The sequence below is a fragment of the Oncorhynchus mykiss genome, chromosome 2, assembly GCF_013265735.2.
Source record: "Oncorhynchus mykiss isolate Arlee chromosome 2, USDA_OmykA_1.1, whole genome shotgun sequence".
In the NCBI taxonomy this organism is placed as follows: domain Eukaryota; kingdom Metazoa; phylum Chordata; class Actinopteri; order Salmoniformes; family Salmonidae; genus Oncorhynchus; species Oncorhynchus mykiss.
In genome coordinates, this window is record NC_048566.1 from 50525924 (window position 1) to 50552003 (window position 26080).

A 26080-nucleotide genomic window follows, 5' to 3' on the forward strand; every position below is an offset into this window, starting at 1 on the left:
TTTGAATTTGGCGCTTTGCATTTTCACTGGATGTTGGCTAGTTGGGACGCTACCGTCCAGCATATCCCAGAGAGGTTAATTAACGGGAAGACACCATTATCAAAAGCGAACACAAATGCATGCTGTGTGTGTGTGTTTTTGTAGGTCAAGGTGAAGTCTGAGGGGTCTAGAGAACCGCTCCCACACACACACCAGGGTTCCTGTTAGAGAAATGTTGCACCAGAAAGATTTTAATTCCCCGTAACACATTATGGATTCCACCACAGGTGCTCAGAATCACATTAAATTATTTGAATTAATCTTAACAGAAAAGTAATAAAGTTGTAATAAAATAAAGAACATTTCTTATACCAACAGAACAGGTTTTATTGAAAAGCAAAACATTGCCTGTGGTCTTCATCCCTGGTATAAATCATGAATTAATATAATTGAAATGTAAAAACCTTTGTCCAAGAAGAACAAATTGCCTCCGCAGTGTTAGGTTCTAATAGTAAGAGTAAAAACTCGACGGACACTTGCACTCACTGTATATAGACTTTCTTTTTTTTTCTATTGTGTTATTGACTGTACTGTTGTTTATTCCATGTGTAACTCTGTTGTTTCTGTAGCACTGCTTTGCTGTGGAACGGTCGTTAAGACACTAACACCTTACAGACGGTAGGCAATTAAGGTCACAGTTATGAAAACATAGGACACTAAAAGAGGTCTTTCTACTGATTGAGAAACACCAAAAGAAAGATGCCCAGGGTCCTTGCTCATCTGCGTGAACATGCCTTAGGCATGCTGCGAGGAGGCATGAGGACTGCAGATGTGGCCAGGACTATAAATTGCAATGTCCGTAATGTGAGACGCCTAAGACAGCACTACAGGGAGAGAGGACGGACGTGTAACAACACCTGCACAGGATCGGTACATCCGAACATCACATCTGCGGGACAGGTACAGGATGGCAACAACAGCCCGAGTTACACCAGGAATGCACAATCCCTCAATCAGTGGTGTCACTGTCCGGCCCTGTTGTAAGGCAGGACCTCACCAGACATCACCGGCAACATTGTCGCCTAAGGGCACAAACCCACCGTTGCTGGACCTGACAGGACTGGCAAAAAGTGATCTTCACTGACGAGTCGCTGTTTTACCTCACCAGGGGTGATGGTCAGATTCGAGATTAACGTCGAAGGCTTGAGTGTTACACTGAGGCCTGTATTCTGGAGCGGGATCGATTTGGAGGTGGAGGGTTCGTCATGGTGTGTCACAGCATCATCGGACTGAGCTTGTGCGATACAGGGAAGACATCCTCCTCCCTCATGTGGTACCCTTCCTGCAGGCTCATCCTGACCCTCCAGCATGACAATGCCACCAGCCATACTGCTCATTCTGTGTGTGATTTCCTGCAAGACAGGAATGTCAGTGTTCTGCCATGGCCAGCGAAGAGCCCAGAACTCAGTCCAATTGAGCACGTCTGGGACTTGTTGGATCGGAGGGTGAGGGCTTGGGCCATTCCCCCCAGAAATATCTGGGAATTTGCAGGTGCCTTGGTGGAAGAGTGGGGTAACATCTCACAGCAAGAACTGGAAAATCTGGTGCAGTCCATGAGGAGGAGATGCACTGCGGGACTGAATGCAGCTGGTGGCCACACCAGATACTGACTGTTACTTTTGTTTTTGACCCCCCCTCTTTGTTCAGGGACACATTATTCCATTTCTGTTAGTCACATGTCTGTGGAACTTGTTCAGTTTGTCTCAGTTGTTGAATCTTATGTTCATACAAATACTTACACATGTTAAGTTTGCTGAAAATAAACGCAGTTGACATTGAGAGGACGTTTCTTTTTTTGCTGAGTTTAATTGTGATACAAACCTTATTAAAACATATAGGCTAGGCTACATGCAGTGTGTGACTGTTCTTTACCTTATGCTGGGCATCATTCACAAGTGATGATATATAATTCACAAGTGATAGGCTAATATTGTCAAATCAGACTGTTCTTGATTTAATCTCGTCTTCACATACACTAAATAATGTGTGAAATTATCATGCACTGGTCTCGATACAGGGGCAAAAATACATAATCTATGCACTTAAATAACAAATGGAGGACACTTTTCCCGTGGTCCTTTTCATGCCAGCCAGGTAGACTATATTCCTGTTGTAAAAATAAGCAATATGCTTAATATCAGGAAAGTTAAGCATTAAATATAGTAGACCTAGCCTATAGAAAGCTTATGGGATCATACTATTTTTTAATAGAGGCCATCCCTCAGTTTTGTTATGCAATTGCAGAAAAATGCAACATTAGCTGATGGGCTCTCATGAAGTGTTTGATTAGATTATCGATCACATTTGCATTGATGTCAGAGTGATTAGAGGGACAATAGAGTGCTGAGTACCAGGCAGTTAACAAGTTTGGTCGGCTACTAATGACCATCAGCAGCATCAGAGCTTAGAGAATCCTAATTACCATGACTAAATGGTCACGTGGAATTTGACTACCTTCATGACTTGTGACCCCCGGTGTGGCGGTAATACGGTCACCGAAACAGGCCTAGTCACTACAAAGCTAGACTGGGTCCTGCCCTACACAAAAAAATAGGAGGATAAATTATTAATTTTCCTCAAGTGAGAAAGTATCTTCCCACATTGTTAAGGCCTATAGCATGTGTCCACTAGGGTAAAATTAAACATGGACAGTTCAACTGTTAATATAATGAGTGTAAAAAGTAGGCTATAGATACTTGTGTTTCCACACAAACAAACATACGGCAGCAGATCCACAAGGTATGTCATGAGAGGTGACTGTATAGTTCCCTGAAGGAAAAGCACCTTTAGTAAATCTGCTTTCTCTGTGAGAGCTTCCAATGTCTGGAATACACTGCCATCAGACACACATAACTGCACCACATATCACACTTTCACAAATGTATGAATACATGGCTAAAGGTCATTCAGATTTGTGAACATAATCCCTAGCTGTGTATTGCCGCTTTCCATGTTGCCCTGCTGCTTTTTGTTCTGTTGCTCTGTCCGTATGCTACACCTTGCGTGTCCTATGTTGCTCTGTCTGTATGCTACGTCTTGCTTGTCCTATGTTGCTCTGTCTGTATGCTACGTCTTGCTTGTCCTATGTTGCTCTGTCTGTATGCTACGTCTTGCTTGTCTTGCCTTGCTTGTCCTGTCTTGCTCTGTCTGTATGCTACGTCTTGCTTGTCCTGTCTTGTCTTGCTTGTCCTATGTTGCTCTGTCCGTATGCTACACCTTGCTTGTCCTATGTTGCTCTGTCTGTATGCTACGTCTTGCTTGTCTTGTCTTGCTTGTCCTGTCTTGCTTGTCCTATGTTGCTCTGTCTGTATGCTACGTCTTGCTTGTCTTGCCTTGCTTGTCCTGTCTTGCTCTGTCTGTATGCTACGTCTTGCTTGTCCTGTCTTGCTTGTCCTATGTTGCTCTGTCTGTATGCTATGTCTTGCTTGTCCTGTCTTGTCTTGCTTGTACAATGTTGCTCTGTCTGTATGCTAGTCTCACTAGTCCTATGTTGCTCTGTCTGTATGCTACGTCTCGCTAGTCCTATGTTGCTCTGTCTGTGTGCTACGTCTCGCTTGTCCTATGTTGCTCTCTCTGTGTGCTACGTCTCGCTTGTCCTATGTTGCTCTCTCTGTGTGCTACGTCTCGCTTGTCCTATGTTGCTCTGTCTGTATGCTACGTCTCGCTTGTCCTATGTTGCTCTGTCTGTATGCTACGTCTCGCTTGTCCTATGTTGCTCTGTCTGTATGCTACGTCTCGCTTGTCCTATGTTGCTCTGTCTGTATGCTACGTCTCGCTTGTCCTGTCTCGCGTGTCCTGTCTCGCTTGTCCTGTCTCGCTTGTCCTGTCTCGCTTGTCCTGTGTTGCTCTGTCTGTATGCTATGTCTTGCTTGTCCTATGTTGCTCTGCGTGTGCGCACTGCTCAATGATTGTCTATATTGTAAATGTTTTTCATAACCTGCCCAGGGACTGCGGTTGAATATTAGCCGGCTGGCTAAAACCGGCACTTTTACTGAAACGTTGCTTAATGTGCACTGTCCCTGTAAAGATAAACTCAAACCTCCAGCACCGTCCTGGTCCCTTCACATTATTGTCTCTGGTAAACACACTATATCAAATAAAATCAACTTTTATTGGTCACATGCACAGGATACAGAAGGTGTAAACGGTACAGTGAAATGGTTACTTGCATAATGGAGTCTTTTGTATAGACATGTAGCTAGCTAGCTAAACAATGAACCATAATCCAAACTCATAACATTACTACCCTGCATGAATCTACAGGTAGCTGAATGCTAACCAACTAAGTTCAATGTTAGTTAGCTAACATTAGGCTATAACTAGCAATGCAAATGTTTCTGAGATACAAATCATATTACTACACAGACCATACACGTGAGGTTAGCTAGCGAGGCAGCCAATATTACCGAGCTAGCTAACAGTACGCTTTAAATTGCAATGAAAACAACTTCCTGATGAAATTAGATAGGTATAATATCTGAAAATTTAGCTCGCTAGACACTCTTAACCGTATACATGGATGAACGCTTCTCCCTCTCTTTCAGATACCATGGTTGCCCTTAGTTTGAAGATGCAATCCAGGGAAAGGTGTTTTACAATAGCCTTCTGTGATCATTTTGACTCCCTCAGCATTCACAATCAAATGCCTGAATTTTCTCCATCTCCTTAGCCATCATACTCTGCTTCCACTGGGCACTCCAATGATTTCAATACTCTGTCCTCCAGAAATTGGAGAGCCATCTTCCAAAAAAATCTGCATTAGAAAGGATTACCTACACACACACACAAAGCAGCTCATTATAGACAGGAGCGTACTACATGGCAGACCAATCGAAAATCTTCTCTCTGCATTTCCAGCCCATCCATTATCTCAGCCAATCATGGCTAGCGGGAAGGTTCCTGTCTTTTTCCGTGGCTAAACCAACTACGCTCATAATTTAACCATTTTACTCATATTTACAGATGGCATTCAAGTTTGTTATTAAGGCACATGAAAAGTCACATGTTCCAGAAGGCCTCTGGCAAAGTAGTGACATGGGACATAGTTTCCTGAAACGAGTCACTTGTACAAAAGTGCCGTTTTTTCACACGTTCTGTCGTTAAAAAGAAAAGGTCAATCCAAGTAAAGGAACGCACCTTTCTTCTTCTGTCCGTTCTTCTGAGAGTCCTCGTCGCTGTTCTTCTGAGAGTCCTCGTCGCCGTTCTTCTCCTCTCCAGAGTCGTCCGACTTCGCATTCTGGTTCTCCTTGCCCTCCTCGTTGGTGTCACGCTTCTCCTTCACCTCTTTCTTCAGCACAGGCTTCTTGGGGGCCTGGGGGGGGGGGGGGGGGGGGGGGGATAGGTTAGTTAACACAGGGTACAATATCACAGCAGTTTTACCACCCAGGTTTAAGAGCATCAGTTAGGCTGCGTCCCAAATGGCACCATATTCTTTATATGGGCACTGGTCAAAAGTAATGTGCTAAATAGGGAATATAGTACAAACACTAAGGTCACTACTGGTCACTGGTCACACTCACCCACAGTACACTCAGGTGAGACTGACCTGGCTACTGGAGTTGCACATAAGCCATCATCATTTGGGGCAAATCCTAACTTCCATTTAAGTCAAATGTTCACTTTGTCATGCTTTGATGTCAAAGGGTGAAAAGTGAAAATCTGACTGAGGTGGAAGTTAGGATTCCCACTGTAGTGCTCTTAATGTGCAACTCAATTGTGCATGGGAAAGGAAACCAACTAAGCACAGAAATCCCATTCTATTCATTATTGCTGTCACTCATGGACACAGCCAGTCCTGGGGTTAAGACTAGTGACTGGTGAGTGACATGGGCCATATAGATGGCCAGACTATTTCATTAAAGGTTGTGCTCCAAATAGCACCATATCCCCTATATAATGCACTCATTTTGACCAGGGCCCATAGGGTTCATCACTGAAGTCATTGGTGGTATGAAGTGGATAAGATCCAGGCAAGATGCACACACAGAGAGCTGCCTACAGACAGTTGCAGATCCTGTGTGTACAATCATTTTTGCTCGTCATGAAGTGTGTGACATGGTCAAATCAAATGCAAGTTTAGTTCACTTGATGTTTGAGCTCACTCCCTCAGCTAACACTTCCACTCATCTAAATAACTCCTCTTCTGGGGCACTTTTGCAAAGCATTCAGTTGAAGGGTTAGTTTTGCAAGAACAGGTTAGTTGTTTTCTAGCTTCACACACTTTTACCACACTCACTTAAATATGCGGTGGGATGTTGTTTTTTTACTTGTCACAAATGAAGTAATCCATAAAAAAAAACCCTGTCACCTATTTAGCAAGGACAGCCCTAATGACGCACTGCACTAGGGCCTTACATGGACATCCATTCTAATCTGATGGAAAACTAAATCACTATACAAACCCATACAATCCCACTCAAATAGAAGATGAACTGTACACTTCCTGCATTTTAACTGGATCCAGAATCGCTGTCCACATTAAGCATAAATGAGTAACTACCGGAAAACCAAGAGCCTAAATAGGAAGTTAACGGCCATTGAGGAGTGAATACCTAATATAAAGCCAATTTCACCCCAGCAGCAGGCCAGTCCACCATTATACTCCTTCTGGACATCCAAAGACAGCTGGTTACACAGACCCACATTCCGACAACTACTTGACTAAACCATGTTCATGGTGAGTCACCATTGATTGGTAGTTCAATCCAGGAGTAGGCTTAGTCAGAGTCTGTGCAACAGTCTCCCCATATTATCATTCATTCCCCAGCAAGCTTTAGATTGGTTAACATCACTCCAGGTAACAGGCCATACCACTAAACTCCTGCTGAGTAAGTATCCTGTGTTTTCATTCAGGTTATATGGAGCCAGGAGGCCGGAAACTCCAAGTCCAGGCTGCTCCAGGTCCCTGTGGAGGGTGAACTTACTGGGGATCTCCGTGTGGAGCCCACTTCTCTGACCTGCCTGACGGGCATGGGGCATGACACAGTCTGATTCACAACCTCAATCTGAGCAGATGGGACAGAAGGGAAGCTTTTTAGGACAAAAGGGCGCAATCACAATCACAGGATTGCGTCATGAAGGAAAATGTTTGCCATTTCAACAATGGCACACACACGACAATGACAGATGATGATGATGATGATGATGTGTGTGTTCAATGCCTTGTAATGGGAGTGTGTATTTAAAATGGTATGGAATCAGTCATTGTTATGAGATTGTGTTGGTTGCAAAAAGTGCTTATGACATGTGCTCTGAATCATTCTTCAGAATTTGCTGTCATTCATTGGGCAGAACTCTATACATTGTGCCATCATTCTACAGAATTTGCTGCCAGAACTTTATACAATGTGCTATCATTCTACAGGCAGGACTTTAAACACTATTCTCATTCTGTGGACAGAAAGGATACTCAGAAGATCGGTGTCTGGGACCTAAACTAACACCCTGTGTGCACCCTAAAGTAGATATACCGTGTGCTAACTAAGGCTAAGCAGAAAGACCTCAGAGACAAAGAGCAAGTTGAGTCTCATCTGAGCACACTACAATTACACCACACCACAGAACACCCAGATCAGTGTCATAAACAGAGGGAAAAGAGCACCAACTTTATTTACATCTCATCATGACTCCACTCTGTGTTGTTCTTCAAACAACCCCCGCCTGGCCTGCACACCCTGTTGTTTTCCTACCAATGAGACGCTAGAAAAAGTCTCCTGTTTCGAAGAGGTATTATTAATTGATACGTGAGGGTGACTTGTTAAGCCTGCGGAAGTCCTGAAGGGACTACTGAATAAACAAGAGCCGTGTGTTCACTACCACTGCAAACGCACTGTGCCCTACTCAACTGGCCACTGGGGGGGTGGTGTGTGTGTCAGTAGTATTACCTCCGGGCACTGACTTACCTGCGTTTCTTTAGTTGCAATCTCCCCAGGGGTTGGCCACTTCATAGCATCACCAAAATCTCCAACCTAAAAAGAATATCAAGGGATTTTAACACTCTTCAGCACTTCTGTCACAAATGGCACCCTATTCCATACACAGTGCACTACTTTTAACTAGGGCCCATAGGGTGCCGTATATAGGAAATAGGGTGCCATTTGGAATGCAAACATGTCTTTATGCTCATCACATTAAAGATTCACCATATCAACAAAGGTGTGGCCCAATAGAAACAATCCTCATTTACAACATAAAAATCTAAAACAAATTACAGCTCGGGAAGTATTCAGAACCCTTGACCTTTTCCACACTTTGTGATGTAGATTGAGGATTTTTATTAATTAATTTATTTTTACACACAATGCCCATAATGACAGAGGAATAACTGGTTTTTAGAAATAAAAAATTGAAATATTCAGACCTTTTACTCAGTACTTTGTTGAAGCACCTATGGCGGCAATTACAGCCTTGAGTCTTCTTGGGTATGACCCTACAAGCTTGGCACAGCTGTATTTGGGGAGTTCCTCCCATTCTACCTTGCAGATTCTCTCAGGCTCTGTCAGGTTGGATGGGGAGCGTTGCTGCACAGCTATTTTCAGGTCTATCCAGAGATGTTCGATTGGGTTCAAGTCCGGGCTCTGGCTGGGCGACTCAAGGACATTAAGAGACTTGTCCTGAAGCCACTCCTGCGTTGTCTTGGCTGTGTGCTCAGGGTCGTTGTCCTGTTGGAAGGTGAACCTTTGCCCCAGTCTGAGGTCCTGAGCGCTCTGGAGCAGGTTTTTATCAAGGATCTCTCTGCACTTTACTCCGTTCATCTTTACTCCGATCCTGACTAGTCTCCCAGTCCCTGCCGCTGAAAAACATCCCCACGCTTCACTGTAGGGATGGTGCCTGGTTTCCTCCAGACGTGACACTTGGCATTCAGGTGACACTTGGCATATTGGTTTCATCAGACCAGAGAATCTTGTTTCTCATGGTCTCAGGGTCATTTAGGTGCCTTTTGGCAAACTCAAAGCAGCTCAGTTTGGCTGGGGGGCCAGCTCTAGGAAGAGTCTTGGTGGTGCCAAACTTCTTCCATTTAAGAATGGAGGCCACGTTGTTCTTGGGGACAATGCTGCAACAAAAAAATGTGGTACCCTTCCCCAGATCCGTGCTTTAACACAATCCTGTCTCGGAGCTCTATGGATAATTCCTTCGACCTCATGGCTTGGATTTTGCTCTGACATGCACTGTCAACTGTGGGACCTTATATAGACAGGTGTGTGCCTTCCAAAATCATGTCCAATCAATTTATCACAGGTGGACTCCAATCAAGTTGTAAAAACATTAAAGGATGATCAATGGAATCAGGATGCACCTGAGCTCAATTTCGAGTCTCATAGCAAAGGTTCTGAGTACTTATGTAAATAGGGTGTTTTTTATTTTTAATACATTTGCAAAAATGTATAAACCTGTTTTTGCTTTGTCATTGTATGGTATTGTGTGTAGATTGATGAGTATTTTTGCTGTAAAAAGTCAAGGGGTCTGAATACTTTTAGAATGCACTGTATAATGGCGAAAATGTGTTTTCCAGCCCTCACAAAAGAGGTGTTTAACCTCAATGGGTCTTACCTGGTTAAAGGTTAAATAAAATAGGCTGTCAAGAGTTCACATATTCACTTGATGATAAGAAAAGACAAGTGACCATTTTGTTTTGCTAATGTATGATAGGGGTCCCTTGGTCGCCGGTTTGCCTGAGAGGTGGTCTTTGGGGAAGAAAAGGTTGAAGACAGGGGTTCTCATGTCACTCGGGGGGCCCTCCTTCCAGCATTGGGGAACATCCCGTACCATATCTATTTCCATTGGCACAAGCACTGTTCATGACACAAACTGTTCACACCCCTCTTGTTGGTGGAGAAAATAGAACTTGGTTCTATTTTAGATGGGAGAAGCAAGTCCCACCTCTCCCATCTCCTCATTTGTTTTTAGGAGCATATACCCACGTGGGTGATTGAAAGATGAACTGAAGTCCACACTCCAGTCCAGTTGGTGGTGGTAATGCACCTTAAAGTTGGTTGTCAACCGCCACATAAAGTCCAAAGAAGAAGCCTGAAGGAGGAGAGATTACTAGAAACAAACTCGGTTGACCCTTTTATCTGTGGATTAACTGTCGGAGTAGAGGACCTTGTGCATTTCAGGTAAAATAACAACCCAATGTTTATAACCCAGGACAAATTAATTAGCAACAGCAAGCTAGCTAGCTAAATTGTCAAAATGTTTCATGCTTTTTGACCTGTCCCCAATTGAATGTAGTTGGTTCAGAGTTCCTTTTGATATTTCAAGCTGCGTGTCCTGATGGCGTCTGGTGTGGGTGGACAAAATCCAACATGAGTGTGGGCGGTCTGGTCAGCATACAATGACTAACATGACAAGAGGAAATTTCCAACATGCACCTTGTGCATTGTATTACAAGTTCCTTTAAAAAACCCACCTCATAGTTTGGGAACCACTGCTTTAGAGTGTTTATACACCTTACCTGACAGACTCCCCAAGTACTACCACGTGCATACCAGGAAGCATGGACTGTTTCTAAGCATAGCCGCAGATGTCCACACAGGCACACACACACACACACACAATTTTGGCCAACAGGAGGAGGACGTTACCCTTTCTCCTCTCCGAGGCCGGGGGTTTGGGGCCTTCACCACCTTGGCTGGGCCTGTTGTGATTGGCGGCTCTGTGGAAACAAGAAATACGGTGGACATCAACAGTCTACTACAGCCATCAACAAAAACTACATGTGAGAGATCGCTGCACCAGTACATAGCCAATCTGTAAATAGCCCACCCAACTACCTCATCACCATATTGTTATTTATTTTGCTCCTTTGCACCCCAGTCCCGCTACTTGCACACTCATCTTCTGCACATCTATCACCCCAGTGTTTAATTTGCCATACTGTAATAATTTCGCCACTATGGCCTATTTATTGCCTCACCCCCCCCTTATCCTACCTCATTTGCACACAATGTATATAGACTTTCTCTTTTGTGTAATTGACTGTACGTTTATTTAATGTGTAACTGTGTTGTTGTTTGTGTCACACTGCTTTGCTTTATCTTGGCCAGATGGCAGTTGTAAATGACTACCTCAATTGGGCCGACCAACCAGTGCTCCCGCATTTGGCTAACCGGGCTATCTGCATTGTGTCCCGCCACCCACCACCCAAAATATCAAAACAAACTCTGAACCAATGACATTAATTTGGGGACAAGTCAAAAAGCATTAAACATTTATGGTAATTTAGCTAGTTAGCTTACACTTGCTAGCTAATTTGTCCTATTTAGCTAGCTTGCTGTTGCTAGCTATTTTGTCCTGGGGTATAAACGTTGAGTTGTTATTTTACCTGAAATGCACAAGGTCCTCTACTCCAACAACTAATCCACACAAAACGGTCAACCGAATCGTTTCTAGTCATCTCTCCTCCTTCCAGGCTTTTTCATCTTTGAACTGATATGGCGATTGGCATCTAAACTTTCATAGTATTACTACACCAACCAGCAACACAGTTCGTCATTCAATCACCCACGTGGGTATAACCAATGAGGAGATGGCATGTGGGTACCTGCTTCTATAAACCAATCAGGAGATGGCAGAGGCAGGACTTGCAGCGCGATCTGCGTCAGAAATAGAAAGCAGTTCTATTTTAGCCCTTGGCAACGCAGACGCTCGTTGACGCATGCGAGCAGTGTGGGTGCAATAATTGAAAAACATAGATTCCTACATTTATTTTTGCAAGCTCGCGCACACTATGCGTGCGGTGTGGTCAGCCTGTTAGGGACCGAAAGACACAATCATCTACATCAGAATGGTTTAATCAAATTTCCTCATAAACACCACAAAAGTCACTAACATAACTACAGCTATTAATGCTCCCAATGCTTAAGTAGGCCTACTCCCTCTTACCAAACGTTTTTGAAGTTTAACACTTGCGCACAGCTCGCGCACACTCAGTCTCTCTCTCTCTCACTCACACACACACACACCTTTAAGTACTGTTAAAGCTTCAGGCATTCTAAATGAGTGTGACTATATGAAAAAATAACTGTTTATATGGACAAAGAACAAGAGTTTTAAAACTTGTCCAAACGTATGAATACACTAAACATTTGGTTCTGTTCAGATAACTTCACACACATATAGGTCTATACACTCTCCCTCACACTATTGACTATGATATTGATTACTCCATTGAGAAAAGTTCTTACTCTAACGCACATCCTCTCTCACACACAAGTATACACACCCCACTCTTTCATACGCAGTGTACCTTTGAAGCATCTTTTTGCTGAGCGCATTTTCAGTTTTTCCTGAGCAATCGAAATTTGAGCATAGCCCATTCAGTGGTCAAGTTCGGGTTGCTAGCTAGTAATGTTGTTTGTTATCAAAACAAAAAAATAGTGGCTTGTGAGTAGTTTAGAAATGGCCCGCGACATGGCAACCAACCCACTGCGAAAAGAAAGAAAAAAAACATAGCTCCAGTAATATTGGAAACAACTTCCACATGATTTTGGTGAGAAATACCCCAGGTGTTCTACAGTCAAAGCTATTGGCTGTCAAAGCAATGGTCCACTGCCGTTGTCCATCAGAATACATATTTTTCTTTAGGAACATATTGGCATTTGGGGGATGGGATAGTTCTATGTTCATTGACATGTGCTGACAACGTATTTTCCTCAACTCTATTAGGCGGGGTAAGGTGCCAAAAGCTACATCCACAGCTGATGACACCAATAATTTCCTATTGCAAGAACTTGTGCCAGCAAGACAGCCTAACTACACTGCTCAAAAAAATAAAGGGAACACTTAAACAACACAATGTAACTCCAAGTCAATCACACTTCTGTGAAATCAAACTGTCCACTTAGGAAGCAACACTGATTGACAATTTTCACATGCGGTTGTGCAAATGGATAGACAACAGGTGGCAATTATAGGCAATTAGCAAGACACCCCCAATAAAGGAGTGGTTCTGCAGGTGGTGACCAGACCACTTCTCAGTTTCTATGCTTCCTGGCTGATGTTTTGGTCACTTTGAATGGTGGCGGTGCTTTCACTCTAGTGGTAGCATGAGACGGAGTCTACAACCCACACAAGTGGCTCAGGTAGTGCAGCTCATCCAGGATGGCACATCAATGCGAGCTGTGGCAAGAAGGTTTGCTGTGTCTGTCAGCGTAGTGTCCAGAGCATGGAAGCGCTACCAGGAGACAGGCCAGTACATCAGGAGACGTGGAGGAGGAGGTCGTAGGCGGGCAACAACCCAGCAGCAGGACCGCTACCTCCGCCTTTGTGCAAGGAGCAGGAGGAGCACTGCCAGAGCCCTGCAAAATGACCTCCAGCAGGCCACAAATGTGCATGTGTCTGCTCAAACGGTCAGAAACAGACTCCATGAGGGTGGTATGAGGGCCCGACGTCCACAGGTGGGGGTTGTGCTTACAGCCCAACACCGTGCAGGACGTTTGGCATTTGCCAGAGAACACCAACATTGGCAAATTCGCCACTGGCGCCCTGTGCTCTTCACAGATGAAAGCAGGTTCACACTGAGCACATGTGACAGACGTGACAGAGTCTGGAGACGCCGTGGAGAACGTTCTGCTGCCTGCAACATCCTCCAGCATGACCGTTTTGGCGGTGGGTCAGTCATGGTGTGGGGTGGCATTTCTTTGGGGGGCCGCACAGCCCTCCATGTGCTCACCAGAGGTAGCCTGACTGCCATTAGGTGCCGAGATGAGATCCTCAGACCCCTTGTGAGACCATATGCTGGTGCGGTTGGCCCTGGGTTCCTCCTAATGCAAGACAATGCTAGACCTCATGTGGCTGGAGTGTGTCAGCAGTCCCTGCAAGAGGAAGGCATTGATGCTATGGACTGGCCCGCCCGTTCCCCAGACCTGAATCCAATTGAGCACATCTGGGACATCATGTCTTTCAAATGACAGCTGCCCGCCAAAACCGGTCTGCGTGGTATGTCAGATTTGCCTCGGCAATGATGCTATGAAGCCATCAAAAATGCTAAACTACACTTTTTTCTAGAAAAAAAAGAGAACCAATCAAACATAAATGCTTTACTCTCCAAGTGCAAGGCTTCTTTCACTATAGCTGATAAACTGGTCATAGCCAAGAGGTTTTAGGCCTATCTGCTGCTACAAAAATCTGCATAATCCAACTTTACAATGATACCGTCACGTATAGAAACAAGGATATAGCCGATGATATTGAATCACAGGTTTTAGACAGAGCCTTCGCATCAAATTGGTTTACAATCCAATTAGATGAGACAACTGACATGCCCACGTTTTGTATATATTCTCTTCATATTAATAATTTATTTGGTGCAGAGATTTGCCTCAGAATACAACTGCAAGGGAAATGTTCTGTGTTCTGAACGAGTACATAACAAGACATGGATTAGGATGGGACCGTTGTTTCTGGGTCTGTAACGACGAGACTGCTGCTCAACCTATCCATGCAGGGCTGAGCAAGTGACATTTTCCAAGCAAACGGTAAAATTGCCGCTTTCAAGAAAAAGCCGGGTGTCTGGAGAGACCGAGTGGATAGAGGCATTTTCAATATGTTCCCCATATTCTCAACACGGGTCGACACGGGTGATGTAGACATGGATCACGTATTTCTATTGTTTTGGTCATTTACAGACAGCCCAGAGAGACAGACACTGCCCATGAAGACAGCACAGACAAACCATGAAACCACAATGAAGTAGCCAAGTAAATACATCGTTCATTATTTTTAGAGTAAAGTCAAAATCAATGAAGAGTTTCTTGTTTTATAAAGAAAAAAAGCGATTGTCTATTTGTTTTACCAACGTGGTCCCGAGAACAAGGCGGCCATGCCTTGCTGGTCCCTGGCACAAAAAAAGATTGAGAATGGCTGAACTAGGCTACAGATTTCAGGCAAGAGACTCCTTGCCGCAACAAGGCAGTCTAAGTGTATGTACTCAGGTCTATAAACAGATTATACATTAACTTTCCAAGATAAAAATAGGTTAAGGAGTGGGGGAATTTTATCAGCAATGCTGATTGTGAACTCAAGGTGTTTTCCAGTATGACCTTCAGAAAGATAATGCTAAAACCACAAAATAAAAATGGAAACAGCCAGGGCATGAGCAATGACACAGCCTGAGGTTGTGGGAAGGACAGTAAAAATGATCCTGCTGTAATGCAGTTACCCATACTGTCAGAGGGATTGAAAAGCTTGAACTTGTACAAGCCCCCTCAACTAACTATTTTCTTCTAAACATGGACCAAACTCTGGAATTGTGTTTCGTGGTAAACTACGTATGCACATGGGCACATCCCCACAGCATGATGCTGCCACCACCATGCTTCACCGTAAGGATGGTGCCTGGTTTCCTCCAGATCTTAGCATTCAGACCTTGCAGTTCAATCTTGGCTTCATCAGACCAGAGAATCTTGTTTCTCATGGTCTGAGAGTCGTTTAGGTGCCTTTTGGCAAACTCCAAGCGGGCTGTCGTGTGCCTTGTTCTGAGGAGTGGCTTTTGTCTGGCCACTCCACCGTAAAGGCCTGATTGATGGAGTTCAGCAGAGATGGTTGTCCTTCTGGAAGGTTCCCCCACCTCCACAGAAGAACTCGGGAGATCCGTCAGTGACCACTGGGTTCCTGGTCACCTCCCTGACCAAGGCCCTTCTCCCCCGATTGCTCAGTTTGGCTGGGAGTCCAGGTTTAGAAAGAGTATTGGTGGTTCCAAACTTCATCCATTTAAGAATGGAGGACACTGAGTTCTTGGGAACCTTCAATGCTGCAGAGTTTTTTTGGTTCCCTTCCCTACATCTGTCTCGGAGCTCTACGGACAATTCCCTCGACCTCATGGCTTAGTTGTAATCATGTCCAGTCAAGTTGTAGAAACATTTCAAAGGTAATCAATGGAAACAGGATACACCCGAGCTCAATTTCGAGTCTCATAAACAAGGGTCTGAATACTTATGTAAATAAGGTACTTGTTGCAAAAATGTGTAAAAAGCCGTTTTCGCTATGTCATTATGGGGTATTGTGCTTAGATTTATGGAGGAATATTTATTTTATTTTATCTATTTTAGATTAAGGCTGTAAAGTATCAAAAAGTGCAAAAAGGGAAGGGGTCTGTATACTTTCCGAAAGCACTGTATACGTTAGAGAAGCTTCCATTGAAGAACATTGGGTTTTATTGGATAAATAACTCCAACCATGTGATGGCAGGTCATGTAAAGATACAGCAAGTGAGTTTATTCAATAACAATTTACAATCAAGAACATCAAAGGCTGGGGCCTCCCGAGTGGCCAGCGGTCTAAGGCATTGCATCGCAGTGCTTGAGGCGTCACTATAGATCCGGGTTCAATCCCAGGCTGTCACAACCGACCGTGACTCCCATAGGATGATTGGAGATGTTTAATGCGAGTCTGGAAGGAGAGTTTACAGTCTAACCAGACACCTAGGTATTTGTAGTTGTCCAAGTATTGTAAGTCAGAGCCGTCCAGAGTAGTGATGCTGGACGGGCGAGCAGGTGCAGGCAGCGATCGGTTGAATAGCATGCATTTAGTTTTCCATGCGTTTAAGAGCAGTTGGAGGCCACGGAAGGAGAGTTGTATGGCATTGAAGCTCATCTGGAGGTTAGTTAACACAGTGTCCAAAAAGGGGCCAGAAGTATACAGAATGATGTTATCTGAATAGAGGTGTACCAGAGAATCACCAGCAGCAAGAGCAACATCATTGATGTATACAATGACCGGTGTTTCCTCCAACACATTGGTGCGGCTGGCTTCTGGGTTAAGCGGGCGGATGTTAAGGAGCGCTATATGGCGGATGTTTCGGAGGATGCATGACTCAACCGTCACCTCTCCCAAGCCCATTGTGGAGTTACAGCACTGAGACAAGAGCGTAATTGGAAACCACAAAATTGGGGAGAAAAGGGGGGTAAAATACACAGAAAATAGCTCCAACTAAGATATTTACTTTATGTCCTGAATGCAAATCCAACACAACACTTCACTGAGTACCACTTCATATTTTAAAGTATGGTGGTGGCAGCATCATGTTATGGGTATGCTTTTTTAGAATAAAGAGAAACGGAATAGAGCTAAGAACAGGAAAAATCCTAGAGGAAGACCTGGTTGTCTGCTTTCCAACAGACACTGGTTGATGAATCCACCTTTCATCAGGACAATAACCTAAAACACACAGCCAAATATACACGAGTTGCTTACCAAGACGACATTGAATGTTCCCGGGTGGCATAGTTATAGTTTGAATTATCGGCTTGAAAATCAAAAAATTGCAAGAAAATGGTTTAAAATGGTCTAGCAATGATCAACCACCAACTTGCCAGAGCTTGAAGAAGTTTAAAGAATAATGTGCTAATATATTAGACATAATATGGAGACTAGGGATGCACGATATAGTCAGTGAACATATCGGATGTCTAGTTTGTCTAGTTTAACGCCCAATGTCGCCCAATGCAAAACCGATGTCAAAGCTGACGCGCATACCTATATAAACTAAGTTACATGACATAATGACGGCGCATAAAATTTTGCGCTGAACATGCAACACAGCATTCCTAACCTAGCCCTCAATGTCTGCTGTGTGGATCGAGCAGTCAACAAGTAGAGCAGTCATTTGAAAGAGTAAGACAATTTCAGCGAGACAACTCAAAGGCGAAATCCATTAAACGCCAAGATAATGGAATTCATTGCCCTTGACAATCAACCGTTCTCTGTCGTGGGTGATGTTGGCTTTCGCCGACCGGTCGAGCACCGTAACACACTACCAAGTGTGCTATTTTTCAGATGTTGCCCTACCGGAGTTACACAGTAATAGCGTCACTGCTATTAGCTTCACGGCATATTATGGAACGCCGTTTGGGTCTTTGCGTGTCAAAAAAGATACAGTAGCACTGTCAAAGCTGTACAAAAAAAGTCTGCAGAAAAAGGCCACAAATGATGTGTTCACAATACTGTGTTGGTAATAAAGCATGATTTGTTCAACCGCAAATTCTGGGGTAGTTAGCTTTAGCTTGGTACCTAGCTAGCGCCGATACAAGGAGGAAAACAATGACCATTTAAAACTGCAGTCATTTTAATTATTTTTAGCAATGATTTAGGAATCCGTGTAAGTTTAAGCTAGGTTTCCACTTGTTGTTCACCTTTTGAAATTGAACTTCAGTTTATGAAAATAAATGCTAGCCAGCTTCTGTTGCCCAAAGCTAACGGTATAAGCAGCCAGCTAGCTTCATTTGGCTAGCCACAATAAGGACATTGGGTTCAATAGTGGACTTTGCAGTTAGCCTTCAAAACAAAAGTGTAATTTACAATGATGCAAATGAATACAAATAGTAGAATTATGCCATACTTTTATTTTGAAGGCAAAGTCCACTATTGTGGCTAATCCTTATTGTGGCTAGCTTCACATAGATGGGTCCGACAATTAATCAAATAAGAACGGTCTTATAAATGAGGGTTATTTTAGATGACACCTAGCTATATAGTTAGCTAGCTAACTATAGCCACTGAAACAGATTGTCGTTTTCCTGTGTTTTGGGGGAAGAACATTGTTTGCATCCATGAGTTAGCTAGCTTTTTTTATGACCAGCACTGTAGGAGTGCGAGACAACTTTACCAGAATCATAGCATAGGTATCGCTTAATCGTTGTGACATGAAATACGAGTGAGTGTAAACACGTAAAAAAACTTTAAATGTATGACCGCATTAAAATATTGTGACGTGCAGTCATATTCAGGCCCTGATTGGTCATCAAGCTTATTTGACACGTTAAATAGTGTTAAATTGTATCTTTTTTGATACGCAAAGACTCAAACAGCATTCCATATAAATCCTGGTTGAGAATGAAACAACTGAAAAACGAAACAGCACAGCAAGTAAGTGAAAGAAATAGGTTTTGATTATGTTTTACTGGTAATGGGGACATACGTAAATGCCAACAAAAGAACTTTTTGATCAGTGTGGTGTGTAACCTTTATTTAACTTGGCAACTCAGTTAAGAACAAATTCTTAGTTACAATGGCAGCCTACCCCAGCCAAACCCGGATGACGCTGGGCCAATTGCGCACCACCCTATGGTACCCCCAATCACAGCCGGATGCGATAAAGACTGGATTCGAACCAGGGACTGTGGTGACACCTCTTGCACTGAGTTGCAGTGCCTTAAACCGCTGCGCCACTCGTGTGTCGGCCAGTGACAAAAAAATCTCAGTTTATAAATGCAGGCTGTAACAACAGAATGTGGAAAAAGTTAAGGGGTGTGAATACTTTCTGAAGGCACTGTATGTACTGAATTTCAGGGGACTAGGTCACAGTTTGCTTTCTCAGTTGCTTGTTTTAGCACCACCATGTGGCCAATTGGCATGAGATCGCACGAGAGGGTGTGGCCCATGGCCTTTTCCCATCTTGCAAAGTTGCACCCTCCTGTGCCTTACCATCTCCTGAAAATGTGAATTTTTAAACAAAATTGACAGAGGAACTCAATAATAGCCAACAAATAAAATAGGGTTTCACCCATTTTTTCTGTCTAGAACCCCTAAACAAAATCTGACTGTGTGGTTATGGCTTCAAGGGAAGTAGAGGAACATGCTCAAACGTATGATAGCAAGAAGTGTTCTGTGCCACCACTCCAGCTTGTGTTCAGCCCAGAAGCAACCTGCTATGGCCCAGCCTCCACCTATGAGGAATCGTCAACAGGGTCTTTTCTGCATAGAAAACAATACTAAGTCCAAACAACCCAAAAATTAACCAAAATATTTGTAATGGTAAAACGTTTGTGTAAACTAAGGCTAAAACCAGATAAACAAGATAATGGCGATAAATGGACCTATATACACTAAGTGGCTAGTTTTTTTAGGTACATTTTACATTAGCATTTGAGTGAATTTGCAGACGCCCTCATCCAGAGAGATTTACAGTGGTGAGTATATACATACATACATTTTCGTACAATACCCGATCGGACCCACCTTTGCCTTAAGAACGGCCTGAATTCTCTGGGGGCGTGAATTCTACAAGGTGGTGTTCAAACATTTCTCAATTGGTATCAAGGGACCTAATGTGTGCCAGGAAAACATTCCCTACATCACCAGCCTGTACCGTTGACACCAGGCAGGATGGGGCCATGGACTCATGCTGCTTATGCCAAATCCTGACTCTGCCATCAGCATGACGCAATAGGAACCGAGATGCATCGGTCCAGGCAATGTTTTTCCACTCTTCAATTGTCCAGTGTTGGTGATCACGTGCCCACTGGAGTCACTTTCTCATTTTTAGCTGATAGGAGTGGAAACCAATGTGGTCGTCTGCTGCAATAATCTGTGACAAGGACCGAGAAGTTGTACATTCCAAGATGCCGTTCTGCACCGTTATTTGACCGTTTGTGAACCACCAGTTAGCTTGCACAATTCTTGCCATTCTACTTTAAAACTCTCATCGAGCCGTTTTCACCCACTAGACTGCCAGACTGTATGTTTTGTTTGTCACACTATTCTCAGTTAACCCAAAAGACACTGTCGTGTGTGAAAAGCCTAGGAGGCTGGCCGTTTGAGAGGTTAGAACAAAGTCACTTAGGTCACTCGTTTTGCCCATTCTCATGTTCAAATGAACACTAACTGAATGCCTCAATGCCTGTCTGCCTGCCTGCTTTATATAGCAAGCCACAGCCACGTGACTCACTGTCTGTAGGAGCGAACCCATTTTCATGAACTGGCCCAATAAACTGGCCACGGAGTGTATTCTTAAATAAGATCATCTTTGAGAACTAACAATCACCTAAATAAAGGCTGACATTCAAAATATTATAGATTGAGGTATTTTTTCATTGCACCGATTGCTATGTTTGAGTCACTCATAGCATAAGAACACAGCATAAACCATGGCAAAATGTGTAGAATTTCAGGGAATTAGCTTAAACTGCCACACCAACCATCAGACATGAAAGACGCCAAAGAAATGTTTAGTCTATCAGCACTTATTCTGACAGAAGCTGCACAAGAACTGGGCTCAGGGGAAGATAATGAATCAACTGAAATAGAAAGCAGTCTGTAGCGGTCTGCATCTAAGGCACTTCAACACACAGTAGTGTCCTAGATTAGATCTAAGGAGAAGAGCTGCTGCAACACCATGACGACGGAGGTCAGTGAGAACCAAACATGGAGGAAAAGACACCCGCAGCCATACACACTCCCTCCCTCTTGCGCACACATCTCGAAGACACTCACTAGCGTCACATGATCAGTAGGGTGACATCACCACCAGCTGAGTAACAGGCTCAAACACTGGAGTGCTGGCTGAGCAGGAAAAAGGCCACTGTGCCTCTGCCTGAGGCGACAGCAACACACACCCTAGGCATAGGCCAGCACTCCCATCTGAAGCACAGTGTGCTTTCACTGGGATGTGTCCATGTCGATGAGCCAAAAACAGATGCAACTCTTTAAAGGGATATTGCAAGATTCTGGAACTCGTGGATACCATGTTTATATCTCTGCGTGCAGTATGAAGGAAGTTAGGTAGTTTCACGAGCCAATGCTAACTAGCATTAGCGCAATGGCTGGAAGTCTACAGGTACACTAGTGCAGGGTTCTCCCAAAATAATGTAATAGAGGCACTGCGTGACCATGTGGACTGGCTGCAACTCTATGGAAAAGCATCCCTTTAAAGATCAAAAGTCTAGAGCTGAGAGACCTGGGTAGACGGGCTGACATAAACAGCTGAGAGAGAGGAAGGGAGGACTTCACTACCCAGAGTTTCGCTTTTTGCTATAGTAAGCAAGTACCTCAGTGAACCAAAAAGTCGCTTTTTAAACTAATGATTAGAGCTGCATAGTGCACACCACCGTCTGGTCAAGCAGACCAGACCATTATGCTTTGGGAGAAACATTTAAGTTGAAGTGAAAGAATAGCCTATTCCACCACAAACCTAGACCCAGCTCATTTCTTCCCCATCATTGAGAAGAACCCCTTCAAAGCTGTGCTGCTGGTTTTAAAACCAACAGCTGTTACAGCATTAGGCAAACACTTCATGGCAAAAATAAAAGGCCAAAAGAAGAGGATCACAGTTGTAACTTTATTGCAGCCTACAGAGATGGGCATGACATTCTGTCATTGTTCGAGGCCTCGTCTGATTGTTTTTCAGTACTTTAATAAAAACAGGCACACACTGGAAAAATAAGTGCACGTTTATCTATATGCCAACAGTGCACAACAATGCCTAATTTATCATAACTATTACAGATAACAAATCCTAATTGCCTCATATACACTATATACAAAAGTGGACACCCCTTCAAATTTTGTGGATTGATTGTCAAGGGCAATTAGTGAATCGAGCACACCGCCATGCAATCTCCATAGACAAACATTGGCAGTAGACTGACCTTACTGAAGAGCTCAGTGACTTTCAACATGCCACCGTCATAGGATGCTACCTCTCCAAGAAGTCAGTTGGTAAAATGTCTGCCCTGCTAGAGGTTCCCCGGTCAACTGTAAGCCCTGTTATTGTGAAGTGGAAATGTCTAGGAGCAACAACAGCTCAGCAGTGAAGTGGTAGGCCACAAAAGCTCACAGAACAGGACTGCCAAGTGCTGAAGTGCTAATGTTGCTACAGTTACAAACTGCCTCTGCAAGCAACGTCCGCAAAAGAACTGTTCATCAGGAGCTTCATTAAATCGGTTTCCATGGTCGAGCAGCCGCACACAAGCCTAAGATCACCATGAGCAATGCCAAGCGTCGGCTGGAGTGGTGTAAAGCTTGCCTCCATTGGACTCTGGAGCAGTGGAAATTCGTTCTCTGGAGTGATGAATCACCCTTCACCACGTGACAATCCGACGGACGAATCTGGGTTTGGCGGATGTCAGTCGAATGTTTCCCGTCCAAATGCATAGTGCCAACTGTAACATTTGGTGGAGGAAAAAGAATGGTCTGGGGCTGTTTTTCATGGTTCGGGCTAGGCCCCTTAGTTCCAGTGAAGGGAAATCTTAATGCTACAGCATACAATGACATCCGAGACGATTCTGTGCTTGCAACTTAGTGACAACAGTTTGAGGAAGGCCCTTTCCTGTTTCAGTATGACAACACCACTGAGTGAGGCCCCTACAGAAATGGTTTGTCAAGATCGGTGTGGAAGAACTTGACTGGCCTGCACAGAGCCCTGACCTCAACCCCATTAAACACCTTTAGGATGAATTCCAACACCGACTGCAAGCCGGGTCTAATCGTCCAACATCAGTGCCCGACCTCAATAATGTTCATGGCTGAATGGAAGCAAGTCCCATCAGCAATGTTCCAACATCTAGTGGAAAGCCTTCACAGAAGAGTGGAGGCTGTTATAGGAGCAAAGGGGGGGACCAACTCCATATTAAGGCCCATGATCTTGGAATGCAATGTTCGACGAGCAGGCGTCCACATACTTTTGGCCAGGTATACATTTAGTTCATAAAAAAAATCAAGCGCCATTTAAGATGAATGTATTGAAATCGTAATATTAACTGGTTATATAGTGGAACACAATATTCAAAAAGGTAGTGAGATCAGCAGTGGCGCTTGCTTGTAGAAGCCTGTGCAACAGCATAGCCTTGTTTTGTTCATTCTTAAAAGTCTAAGCTGACATTTGGAATTGTTTTAAGATGGTCTACTATGGTTCATTTTCAATTGTAGGTATCAAAAAATAATTTGGATTTTACTACTATAGCCCAGACAAGCACATTGAATAACACATTAATAAGAGGCAAAAAAAAAAATTGTCAAAAAAATTGTCAAAAAATGTATCATGAGAAACAAGGTTTTGAAGTGTTTGTCCTATATCTAGGAGATATGACAAAGCTCAGGAAATATATAATTTTTACACACATTTAACCGCTTTTTTGGGTTGGCACAAAACTACCTTCATACTGCCCTTCATTTTTTAAAACCGGTACCGATTACCTTCAGGAGTCCCCTGACACGTGTTGGGGTCGTAGAGCAAAACGGAACCCGTCAATGTTTAGGGGGGTTATAGCCTAGGCCAGGCATACCCCTGCCGTCGGGGGTACGCCAAATGTGATTTACATGTTTATTTTTAAAGAAAAATTAAAAACAGTACATTTATATTTTCCAACGAGGCTATACATTTGGGTAAGGTTTGTTTTCCTCGCCTGAGTAGCCTTGTTTCACTGCCCAAAATAAAATTAAACCATCCACAGGTAGCCTAGTCAAATAATTAACATCCAATCACAGTAACCGTTACTATCTTGTGGGAAATCTTCACTCTTGTGCAGACATTTAGAAACATGACAATGTGAAAAATAAGCCACTCAACTTTCAAGTAGCGAGACATGTATAAACGCAACAGATACCATTAATAAGGAGAGGCTAGAAGCGTCTGGTGAGCTACCGAGTGGCTAGGACAGGCAAGCCCCATACTATTGTCAAAGACTTAATTGTTCCTGCTGACGCAGATATGGCTGGGACAACGCTGTGGGAAAAGGCCAAAAAGGCTACACAGAATGTCTTCATCAAACAACACTGTTTCACGACGCATCAGTGACACGGCAGGAGATGTTTTGAAACAATTACTGCTTGGCATACAAGCCAGTGAATTCTGTGTGTTACAGCTGGATGGGTCAACAGATGTGGCGGGCATGGCACAGTTCCTGGTATATGTCTGTTATATTTATGGGGGGGTCAATTAAGGAAAACATCCTCTTCCGCAAACCAGGACAACTTGAGATGATATTTTTTAAGTACTGGACAGCTTTGTGACATCAAATGGACTTTGGTGGTCAAGATGTGTTGGTATCTGTTCTGATGGCGCAAAAGCCATGACTGGGAGACATAGTGGAGTGGTAACGCGCGTGCAAGCTGTTGCTCCCGACGCCACTTGGGTACACTGCAGTCTCCACCAAGAGAATGCCTGACAGCTTGAAAGACGTTTTGTGTAAGAGGGGCCTTGCTTTATGTTAAAGCAAGGCCCCTGAACTCTTGTTTATTTTCTGCACTATGCAATGATTTGGGCAACGACCATGAAACGCTTTTACAACATACAGAAGTGTGCTGGTTATCAAGGGGCAAAGTATTGAAATGTTGTTTTTTTTAATTGAGAAACAAGCTTCTCACACGACTGGCCTATCTGGGTGATGTTTTTTCTTGCCTGAATGATCTGAATCCACAACTATATTCAATGCTGTACAACAGTGAGGCTGTGATTAAGAAGTTGGAGCTCTTTTCTGTCTGCATTAACAAGGACAACACACAGGTCTTTCCATATTGTATGATTTTTTTGTGTGCAAATTAACTCAAGCTTACGGACAATGTCAAATGTGATATAGCGAAGCACGTGAGCGAGCTAGGTGCGCAATTATGCAGGTATTTTCCCGAAACTGACAAACAACTGGATTCGTTATCCCTTCATACCCTGCCTCCTGTCCACTTACCGATAACTGAACATGACAGAAATTGCAACAAGCGGTTCTGTGAAAATGTTATTTAATCAGAAGCCACTGCCAGATTTCTGGATTGGGCAGCCCTTAGTTTCTTGCCCTGGCAAATCACGCTGTTAAGACACTGATGCCCTTTGCAACCACATACCTATGTGAGAGTTGATTCTTGGTCCTCACTAGCATGAAAATTAAATACAGGCACAGACTGTGTGTGGAAAATGATTTAAGACAGGCTCTCTCCAATACAACCCAACATTGCAGAGTTATGTGCATCCTTTCAAGCACACCATTCTCATTAACCTGTGGTGAGTTATTCACAATTTTTGATGAACAAATAAGGTTTTATATGTAAGATTGCTAAATAAAGGGCAAAATTATTTTGTATTATTTATGCTCTGGTCCTATAAGAGCTCTTTGTCACTTCCCACAAAGTGATGGCAAAAAACAACATTTGAGAGTGCGCTGACCCTGGTACGCAGCTGGAGGTTGAATGTTTGAAGGAGTACGGACTATAAAAAGTTTGGAAACCACTGGCCTAGGCTAGGCTAACCAATTCAAAATGGCACTAGCAGTTCGTAAAGTAGGGGTCTTCACTAGTTACCACAGACAAAGTTATAAACCCTTCTTATTACTAACAT

General features: G+C 43.6%; 1 protein-coding gene across 7 annotated transcripts in view; it reads right to left on the reverse strand.

Moving 5' to 3' along the window:
• LOC110491068 (La ribonucleoprotein 1, translational regulator) overlaps nt 1-26080 on the reverse strand; it is an 86676-nt gene that overhangs the window by 51292 nt on the left and 9304 nt on the right. For 3 of the 7 annotated variants that reach the window (XM_036950070.1, XM_036950061.1, XM_036950051.1), the window contains exons 2-5: nt 10623-10693; nt 7941-8006; nt 6963-7043; nt 5176-5350 (exon numbers count right to left, since the gene is read on the reverse strand). In XM_036950070.1, coding sequence (XP_036805965.1) covers nt 5176-5350; nt 6963-7043; nt 7941-8006; nt 10623-10693 — 393 coding nt within the window. Of the gene's footprint in view, nt 1-5175; nt 5351-6962; nt 7044-7940; nt 8007-9588; nt 10015-10492; nt 10512-10622; nt 10694-26080 lie in introns of those variants that run through there. The other 4 variants (XM_036950090.1, XM_036950081.1, XM_036950111.1 and 1 more) reach the window with 4 other exon arrangements.